The sequence below is a fragment of the Myotis davidii genome, unplaced genomic scaffold, assembly GCF_000327345.1.
Source record: "Myotis davidii unplaced genomic scaffold, ASM32734v1 scaffold147, whole genome shotgun sequence".
NCBI lineage: Eukaryota > Metazoa > Chordata > Mammalia > Chiroptera > Vespertilionidae > Myotis > Myotis davidii.
Window position 1 is genome coordinate 8,182,381 of NW_006383010.1, and position 10,823 is coordinate 8,193,203.

The 10,823-nt window shown below is 39.1% G+C and overlaps 1 protein-coding gene across 2 annotated transcripts in view; it reads left to right on the top strand.

Moving 5' to 3' along the window:
• The window catches only part of LAMA2 (laminin subunit alpha 2), a 491,338-nt gene that overhangs the window by 411,296 nt on the left and 69,219 nt on the right, over positions 1 to 10,823 (top strand). For both annotated transcript variants that reach the window (XM_015557822.1, XM_015557823.1), the window contains exons 46-49: positions 1,281 to 1,424; positions 2,595 to 2,728; positions 5,085 to 5,244; positions 8,120 to 8,244. In XM_015557822.1, the coding sequence (XP_015413308.1) occupies positions 1,281 to 1,424; positions 2,595 to 2,728; positions 5,085 to 5,244; positions 8,120 to 8,244 (563 nt within the window). The remainder of the gene's footprint in view (positions 1 to 1,280; positions 1,425 to 2,594; positions 2,729 to 5,084; positions 5,245 to 8,119; positions 8,245 to 10,823) is intronic.

Here is a 10,823-nt window from a genome sequence, read left to right on the forward strand (position 1 = left end):
GATTTGTCACAACCCACCTCCCTCCTTAGCTTTCTCTTCTAAATCCAACCAATGTTGAGTCCAGCACCTGTAGTCTATACCACCCTTGGCGAGGAGTCCCATTGCTGCCTGCACCCACAGCCTAATTGGACCCTTGAAGACACCTCCTTGTGTCACCGTGATATGGAGACTGGTTTGGCAGCTCAGCTATCTTGGCTGGAGTCTGCACAGCCCTTTCATGATGGTAACAATAATGCCCGTTGGCTTTCTTCCACTGTGAAAACTATATGAGTAGCACAAAGTGCTAGAGGGAATGAGAAAATGGAAACTCACTGCTGGTGAGACCAAGAGGCTTCCGGAAGGCGGGTGTTTGAATCAGCTTCCCCGTCTCTGCCTCCTACTCTGAGCGCTTTCACTTACACCGTAACAGCTGCTCTCTGAGCCCAAGCAGCGCCCTCGCTGTCCTGAAAGTGCCCCTTTGATGGTCACCTGAACCAAAGGAAATTAAATCAGATCATCAACTAGTGTTACTTGCGATTGAAGAAAGATTCCCAAAAGGGAAATAAAAATTGGTGTGAGCTGTGTCACTTCTATTTGCATAGGCATTCCTTTCCTAGCAATTTATAGTAATTTTTAAAGGACTAGTCAAAAGAAAAAGGAGCTGTTAAATATATTAGCAATGATAGCCACTGGAAATGATTTCTGTTTCGTTTCCTGGAAACTTAATAAAAAGATATAATTTGTTCTGAAAGGTATGTTCTGAGTGGAATGATTAGTATTCCCCGTACTGTTAGAACATCTAGAACAAAATCTATTTGGCCTCTTTCAACTCTAAGAACATGGGAGAGTAGATAATTTCCTCTTGAAAAATCAAAGAAAAATGGTTTCCTATTTGAAGTGATACCAAAACCGCTGAAATTTGAATTGCAAAATTTCATTTAACAACCTTAATAAAGATATTACCATTAGCTTCATGTAAAACCACCTTTTGAAAATGTTCCTAAAGGAATACAGTATGAAGGTAAGATTCGTTAGTTGGCAGGCTTCAAAAACCAGGAGTGTGCTAACAAAACATGTGACTGTGAACGGCTTATTGTCAAAATGCTGGTGGAAAGCTGCTTTTCTCAGCCCTCATTAATGAGTATAATAGTGTCTGCATATGGGCATTTAATGATAGCATTTGATAATAGAAAAATAACTTCAAAGAAGAGATGGTGATGATGTCTTTGCGGTTGTTTGGCAGCTCTTTAAACTTTCTGAGAGATTTAGTCTTGGTTCTTTGTACCTTGTTTTTCTTAAAGATCAAAGTATCTGTGTCTTCGGGAGGTGACTGCATTCGAACATACAAGCCAGAAATCAAGAAAGGAAGCTACAATAATATCATTGTCAACGTAAAGACACCTGTTGCTGACAACCTCCTTTTTTATCTTGGAAGTGCCAAATTTGTAAGTCCAATGTTCAGCATGACTTGGCCTACTGTATATATGTACGGTCAGAGGTTAGTCCTGGTAGTGCGGGATATGTATGGAATCCAGTAACATGGTCCCAAAATTATGTAATGTAGCCTTTCAGCCTTGAAAACCTCAGAATCTTACCACACAAGGTTAGAAGGCAAATAAAATGAAGAAAACTTTTTACAGCACTTAGGCACATGTGCTTTTATGAGTGTAAGAAGCATTTATTTTGAATTATATTTTCAGATCTAGTTATTTAAGAAGAAAGACTAACAGGAATAAAGCTGCTTTTTGTTGTTTTTTACTTTTCTCTGAGAAATTACAATGAACCTTCAAAGTCGATGAAAATGGCAATTTGTATACTAATTTTTGGCCAATGAAAAATTTTCTGATTCATATTGAGTTTCTTCAGAAGCTCACCAGAAACTTCTAATTCCTTTCATTTTCTTTTTTAACTACTTGGCTGTGCATGCATGGGGACCTTCTAAAATGAACATGACTTTTCAACAGCCCACTCATCTCATAAGTCAATACTTGGAACTCAAGTGAGAAGTTTGAGATCACCTTGAGTAGAAAATCATAGCTAATCCTTCAAAAATATCAGTGCTCTTGAAGAAAACAATGAATTATGAAAATTTTCCTTTACCTCGTCCACAAGTATCAGAGTAAGAAAAGACTTTGCCTCAAAATTAGTCCTAGCTAGAGTTGATTAATTGACACATATACCTCAGCAGTATGGACAGTTGTGTTGCTCTAAAGATACAATAATAAAATATTGTTTAACCATACATATTAATAGTTCATATTAATTGGGAAACTTATTCACGTGGCTTCTAATTATTTCACCTATACCCGTGGTCGGCAAACTGCGGCTCACGAGCCACATGAGGCTCTTTGGCACCTTGAGTGTGGCTCTTCCTAAGCCTTAGGAGTACCCTAATTAAGTTATTAACAATGTACCTACCTATATAGTTTAAGTTTAAAAAATTTGGCTCTCAAAAGAAATTTCAATCGTACTGTTGGTATTTGGCTCTGCTGACTAATGAGTTTGCCGACCACTGACCTATAGCGACATGGCACCTGTTAAGGAGAACTCTGCTGGCCTCCTCTTATTAGGTATTTTGTATTGATAGGTATTCTGTTTGTGTTTCTCTGAACTAGATTGACTTTCTGGCTATAGAAATGCGTAAAGGCAAAGTAAGCTTCCTCTGGGATGTTGGATCTGGAGTTGGACGTGTGGAGTATCCAGATTTGACTATTGATGACTCCTATTGGTACCGTATTGAGGCATCAAGGTAACTAACTCAATAAAGATTAAAATAAATTACAGGATTTTGGAGTAGTTTCTCAGTTTATAAGAAAACTCTTATTTTCCTTTCAAGAAGGTATGTATACAAATTTTTATGCATACTATGTATAGTATGTATACATTTGTATGTATGTATAGATTTGTGTATATACGCACAATATAACCACAAATTTTAATATTATGTGACTATGTAAACATGTGTGCAAATGGGCATCTTCGTAGTGCCTATTAAGATCTGACAAACCATCAAGATATTGACCAGAGTGACTATTTATTTTGGCCCCCTTACCTGGCTGTCCCATAGGAATTTTGAGTTTACATTGTTTGGCGTCACACCGCCGCACCTGAAGAGTGCTGAGGTTCGGCCTTATTCAGAACAAGCCAGCGCATAAGAGCTGCCTTCGGTGCCTGTCTCAAATGTGCACAATTCCTCTTCTACTCTACATAGCAGCCTTGCCTACCAGCATGTGCAGCCTCTAAACGCTGGCGTGAATATATGTCAGGTCCACACTACTCAAAATGGGAAGTAACAGGAAATTGATTAATTCAATCTTTGAAGCTTTAATTTTTTTAAATATATTGTATTGATTCTTTACAGAGAGGAAGGGAGAAGGATAGAGAGTTAGAAACATCGATGAGAGAGAAACATCAATCAGCTGCCTCCTGCACACCTCCTACTGGGGATGTGCCCACAACCCAGGTACGTGCCCTTGACCGGAATCTAACTAGGACCTTACAGTCCGCAGGCCGATGCTCTATCCACTGAGCCACACCGGTTAGGGATGAATCTTTAATTCAATTAACTTCTAGCAGTGTAAAGATTCCTTAGAGGAACCATTCCTATCCTTATACTCCCCCCTCAATTTCTCTTATTTTCCTATTTTCTAACTGTCTACTACACTCAAATAGCTAATAGTTAAGAGGTATTGTTAAGGGCCTAGGTCTACAGATAAAATTGATCAATAATCTGGAGAAAGCTTAATGAGCCCGACCAGTGTGGCTCAATGGTTGAACGTCAACCTATGAATCAGGAGGTCATTGTTCGATTCCTGGTCAGGGACATGCCCAGGTTGTGGGCTCCATCCCCAAGTGTGGGGCATGCAGGAGGCAACAATCGATTCTCTGTCATCACTGATGTTTCTGTCTCTCTCTCCTTCTCCCTTCCTCTCCAAGATAAAAATATTTTTTTTAAAAAAAGAGAAAGTTTAATGAGAAGCAAGATCTTCAATTTCTTTGCATGATTTTCAGTAGAACTGTGTGTGTGTGTGTGTGTGTGTGTGTGTGTGGTGTGTGTGTGTGGGTGTGGTGTGTGTGTGTGTGTGGTGTGTGGGTGGGGGTGTGTGTGGTGTGTGTGTGTGAGAGAAACAGATATGTTTCCATATGTGATGCTGGGGGGGCGGGGGAATTAAGTACTTCGAAAACTTAAAAATATGTTTTCATAAAGTACAGTTCTTTTATTAGAAGAGATATATTCTGTTAAAGAAGAATCTTATTTGATAAAGTCATTTTATTGTTTCCATGTGTTTCAGTTAATACTGCACCCTCAAAGATAAAAAGATTACCAAAATGAGACAGCAGGGAAAGAAATATGACACAAAGTTTTGTTATGACAACTTGTCTCAGAGAAGCGATCAGATTTTCATATTTAACAATTTATGGAAATCAACCACTTAAAAAAAAGAAAGAAAATCAAATACAATAATAATAGCTTTCAAAACCATACTAATTAAATTGAAAAGCGGAGGTCTTTTATACGATTTGTATACACAATGCTGAAGACTAGATATTATACAATACACATTAAGATGGTATGCCAAACAGTAAAAGATGCCCGGTTCCAGGAAGACTACTTCAGCAAATCTGGGCCCAAGATATAATAAGGGATTTTAGGAGAAATTATGCAGTTTATAATGCAGAAGTTTGGATTATTCAGGAATTAAATTAGACAAAATGCGAAAGGAAGTACTATAAACTTGTTTAAGTAATATGTGTCAGTAAATAACAAACTGTTTTGTAAAGGCTTTTTATTTAACCAATAGCAATCTCATCAGCTAATTGCTGCTGTGTCACTTCATATTAATGGACACACACAGAGTGACGGGCTGTTTCTCACTGGTCCTGGCTGACTCTGACAGCAAACATCTAGCAAAGATCAGACTCTGGGTTTTGATTTGCAATTTAATGAACCTGGCACTTTTGAAGCTAAATACCCAGTTATCTCTTAAATACTCCAAAACAAGTCTCGACATTTTATACCTTTTCAATCTGAAGCTACCTGAGAGGTGATACATGATTCATTTCCTGTATTTCCTCCCACTTCCTTTCCACACGTGCCCTGGAAGAACCGGGAGAAATGGAAGCATTTCTGTGAGGGCCCTGGACGGACCCAAAGCCAGCATTGTGCCCAGTACGTACCATTCAGCGTCTCCTCCAGGGTACACAATTCTAGACGTGGATGCAAATGCAATGCTCTTCGTTGGTGGCTTGACTGGGAAATTGAAGGTAATGTGTTTCTTCCCCATCCTGTTTACCTCATCTTTGTGGACAACTCCTGACATGATTACTTCGGGAGAAGCACCGTAAAACTCAGCAAAAACTCAATCAGTTTTACTAAATTTGCATTTTTGAAAACAAATATTTATGTTAAGGATTGTCTTCTTCCAATATTCAGTAAGGAAAGACAATATTTTAAATTTGTGTATATATTTACTTAAACAGTTGTGGTTTTGCCCTAATCTGTGTGATCAATTTTTGAATATTCTTGTTTTAGTTGACTCAAAATCAAAGTGATTTTTAAAGGCACTTTATTTTCCAAATCAACTTGTGATTTCTTAATATAAAGTGCTATAAGGTTCAAACTCACATCTAATTAAAAGATTTATGAAGACCTTGGGAAATATCATGGGAGTTGTAAGCTTTCAAATCGTGATCCAATTTTAAAAGTTTTCAAGTTGCTCTTCTCATTCTTATAGAGCAACGCACTTAATATTCATAATTGCTCCATGGCAGGTCCTTGAGCATTTGAAATTGCAGAGTGCCTGCATTTTAAAGAAGCTCGTGCTGATTAAGTGGAATTAGGTGCTGGAAAGCAACCTGTGGGTGAGATGTAAGAGCACAACCAAATATAATGGTTAATCCTGGGCTTGACAGAATCATCCTGGGATGAGATTAGTCAGAAAATGTGAAAAGCCAGGGTTATCCCAAATTTATGAGAAATCAACTTTCTTATGGAGTGAGGTTGTTTTATTTGCTTTGTGTATGAGATGTGACTCTCCAGCATTGTAATTGATTCCACAACTGCACACTAAAATCATTCTCATTTCTTAGCACTGCATATAAATATATATGGTACATAGTAATATATAGTCATAGTGCCAACTTTCTCTTCTCTCCAGAAAGATAAATATCGGGGTAGCGCAGAGCAGTATGAAAGCCATGAATTTTGAAAGCCAGTCCCGGTTAGATTCTCTGCTCTACCATTTACTAAAATATGGCCTTTGGGCAAGTCACTTAATCCTGAGGCTTCAGATGTCTCAACTAGAAAAGGGAGATAAGAATATCTACTTTGCCTGCATATTAAAAATCTATAATAACAAAAGTATAATATGCTAATTAGACCGGACAGCCAAATGACCTTCTGAACGTCCTTCCGGACGACCTTCCGGACAAAGTCGGGGCTGCATGAATTTCCTGCATTGGCCCTCTAGTAAAATTTAGAACATTTATATAGTCCTTACTATGTGCTCAGTAATATTCTAAGTCATTTACGTGCATTAACTTATTTTTCACAACAACCCCAAAAGGTAAGTAATATCCCTCTCAGAGTTAAGGAATCTAAGTAAGAGAGAAGTTCAATGACATGACCAGGGTCACACATCAGTTAGTGACAGAGCTGCAATTAAATACAGGTTTGCAAGTGTCTCCACTCTTAATCACCGTGTTTCATGACCACAGTCAATAGTGAGATTACGTGCATACCATTTATGACTAATGCCTAAGGCATGATGGTCTCACCTTAAATCACACCTTAAATAATTTTTATGATTATCCGAGATCACTGGAACAAAGCAACTTTCTTAGAACAATCTCAGGGACACTAAAATAGGCAAATAAAATCTATAAAAAATTGTAATGATTTTGGCCAAGAGTCTCAAGGAAACTGCGACACCAGAATATGAACTGAAAGCTGAAAACCAGTAGCGAAATCAACATGCTGATGAAAATTCACAGTGGCAGGAAAATATAGGTTCTTTTTAGGATGCAAGAAGGCAAAGCAAAAAGCAAGGAGCATCCACACGTAGAATAATCAACTTCTGGAAAATTAAGAGAACTCTGACTGATGACGAAGAATCCCAAGGACTGTCTGACCCACAAATGCCGTCACCTCTGATCAGCATTCTTTCTACCTGTCAGTGCACCTTCTTCAACAGGAAGATGTGTATGTTCATGAGTTTAACCTAAATTGTCACTACAAATTTTAACTATTCAGTGACCATCTTCCTACATTTGTTCTAAAACCCAAACATGTCAATTCACTCCCCCTCCCCTCAGCCCCAGATTATTGAAATGAATGTGGATTCGTTTGGACAAAGTGTTTCTGAAGTTAGAGGCACCAGAATATAGTATTTCTATGTAATATGTCACTATCAGAACAAACAGGTGTTTCGACTACAGCAAGGTTCTCTAGCATGGACCCTGTTATTCCCCTCTTTGTGACTGTGTTATGTTCCACGTGTATGACCTTCCTGTGTAAGAACACCCAGTTGTCATTCCACAAATATTTATTGAGCCCCTACTAATGCCAGGCCCAGTGCTGTGTACACCAGCAACCAGCGCCAACGTATTCCCTTCCCTTACAAAATTACCATTTCCTTCATTCCCCTGCCCTGGAAACCTGCTTGGATGTAACAGGAAATGAAAAATTGGGGACAGCACTGTCATAGGGTGATTCATATGTGGTTAATATATGGCCCTTCTCGTGATCTCTAGAAGAAATCTTCTTAGTGGTGTGAGAGCACTAACATTTATGAAATACCTTCTCTGTGTCAGTCACTGTATGTGGTACCATAGTACATTATCTAATTTAATTCTCCTAATAAGCCCATGTTAGAGACAAAACAATAGAATCGCAAAGAAGATAAGTAGCTCACCTCAAGTCAGAAGCCAGGAAGTGTTTATTTACCAATGGTGTTAAACTGATGTAGCACAAAGTAACCAGAAATCTAATATGATTATAAGGTGAATATGTGCATAACTAAGAGTATCAGAAAGGATGGATAATAACTATTCCAGATTCTGCTGCTAATAAATCTTACAGGTACTCGAGGATTTTTAGTAAAATTCTAAATTCTAACAAACATTATATTTCTCTCTGCAGAAGGCTGATGCCGTACGCGTGATTACGTTCACTGGCTGTATGGGAGAAACATACTTTGACGGCAAACCTATAGGGTTGTGGAATTTCCGAGAAATAGAAGGTGACTGCAAAGGGTGCACTGTCAGGTGAGTGGTGATGGTCTGGCCTGAGGGTCACAGAAGCTTCCATTGTATTGTGCACGATTCTATTCTCATGTGGATGGGATGGAACAGGCTCACAGTGATCATGTGCAGAGGTGGACTTACTGCGATGCTAATGAAAGTTCAAGTCCCTTCCCCAATTTGTGCAGGCACTTTGCAAGGCCCAGGGAGGTGTTCTAGCAATACTTTATATGTTTCTGTAAAATTTGCAAAAGTCACGTATTTTAACCTCAATCAATTAAGACAATTATCTCTTTCCACTCCAACCTCCCTCATGTCAGGAGCCTTTTCATTTCTGTGGCTATCGTGTATTATAATGTTTTTTCCTTTTTCTTTATTTTATTTTCTATTGCATTTATTGGGGTGGCATTGGTTAATAAACCACATAGGTTTCCAGCATACAACTCTATAACACGTCATCTGCATACTGCATCGTGCACTCACCACCCAAAGTCAAGTCTCTTTCTGCCACCATTTATCCCTCTATGCCTTTTTCTACATCTCCCCACCCTCACTCCCTTTCCCTCTGGCAAACAACAAACTTTTGTCCATGTCTCTTTTATTTTCTTTGCTTAATCCCTTCACCCTTTTTACCCAGCCCCCAAACCCGCCTTCCCTCTTACAGCTGTCAGTCTGTCCTCTGTATCCATGAATTTGTTTCTATTTTGTTTGTTAATACATTTTGTTCATTAGATTCCACATATGAGTGAAATCATATGGTACTTGTCTTTCTCTGACTGGCTTATTTCACTTAGCATAATGCTCTCCAGGCCCATCCACACTATCAAAAAAGGGAAGATGGTCTTCATTTTTACAGCCAAGTATTATTCCATGGAATAAATGTATCACATTTATACAGTTTTTTTATCCACTTATCTACTGATGGATACTTTGGCTGTTTCCAAATCTTGGCTAATGTAAATAATACTGCAATGGATGTAGGGGTACATATATTTCTTCAAATTAGTGGTTCATGTTTCTTCTGATATATTCGAAGAAGTGGAATCGCTGGGTCATAAAGCAATGCCTTTTTTAATTTTTTGAGGTTACTCCATACTGCTTCCCATAATGACTATACCAATCTGCATTCCAACCACAGCCTCACAAACACTTTCTGATGATTAGTAAACTTTTTATATGTCTCTTGGCCATCTACATGTCCATTTTGGAGAAGTGTCTATTCAGAACCTTTGTCCAATTTTTAATGGGGTTGTTTGTTTTCTTGGTGTTGAGTCTTGGTGTTAACGTTTTTTAACCCCTTATTAGATATATTATTTGTAAGTATGTTCTCCTATTCAGTGGGTTGTCTTTTCATTTTGTTGATGGTTTCCTTTGCTGTGCAAAAGATTTTTAGCTTGAAATAGCTTAATTTTCTTTTGTTTTCCTTTCCCAAAGAGATATATCCAAAAAAAAGATTGCTATGAGAAATACCTGAGATTTTATTGCCCATGTTTCTTCTAGGATTTTTATGGTTTCATGGCTTATATTTAAGTCTTTAACCCATTTTGTGTTTATTCTTGTGTATGGTATAAGATGGTGCTCTAATTTCATTATTTGGCTTGTATTGGCCCAATTTTCTCAACACCGTTTATTGAATAGACTCTTTACCCCACTGTATGATCTTGTTTCCTTTGTCAAATATTAATTGACCTAAAGGCACGGGTTTATTCCTGGGCTTTCTGTTCTATTCCACGTCATCCAGATCGTTCAGAGTGCCCACCGAGAGCTTCACCAGAAAAACAACACACAAAGGTCCCTGTTGGGTGCAGCCAACAGACCTTTCTGCAGGACTTGAACTTGGCAGAGTAGTGTCACCAGTAGCTAGAGGTCTGGGTTAGTGCCCTCCCCAGGCTGGTGCTGTAAGAATAGGAGTGCTCGGCCCCAGGAAGATGGCATCGAGGGTGGTGTGGGATAGGGACTCAGCACAGGGACCTCAGTGTCTGACCCTTGGGGCCACACCACCCAGATCTTCTCTTTATGACTCCCACATGGCCTGAGTGAACTTCCCTCTACTGGAGCCCTGGGTGAGTGTCTGAGAGCAAGATCCTGTGTATTGGCCCTTTAAGAGAATACCTGGGTTTTTAGCCGGGCCCCTCCTCTTCCAGGTGGACAGTGTCCCACAGATTTTCAAATGCCAGATGCTATGTGGAATCCTTTTCCTGGCTCTGGGGCTCTGTGTTAGGGACCTGACATGGGATTGAGACCCCACACTCCTTAGGAGGGGCTTTTACAGCAGGGACTTATCCCTTGGCTTCTCAGCCACCACACTGAGGCCAGCCCTCTCTGCTTCTTCATACTTCTTACCAGTCTCTACGTGGCTTCTTCTATAAAACGTTAGTTATAATATTCATGTCCATCTGTCCTTCAGTTGGTTATTCAGGTTGATTGCTCTATAATTTAGCTGTAAATCGGTTTGGCACTTGAAGGAGGTGAATGTCGTTTCCACCTACTCGGTAGCCATCTTATAATCCTAAATTCTTTTTTCTTAAAGAGAGCTTTTCCTCAAACTAATTAAGCTTCAGGCCTCACAAAGCCGGGATTCACGCCATTTATGTTTCTACCAT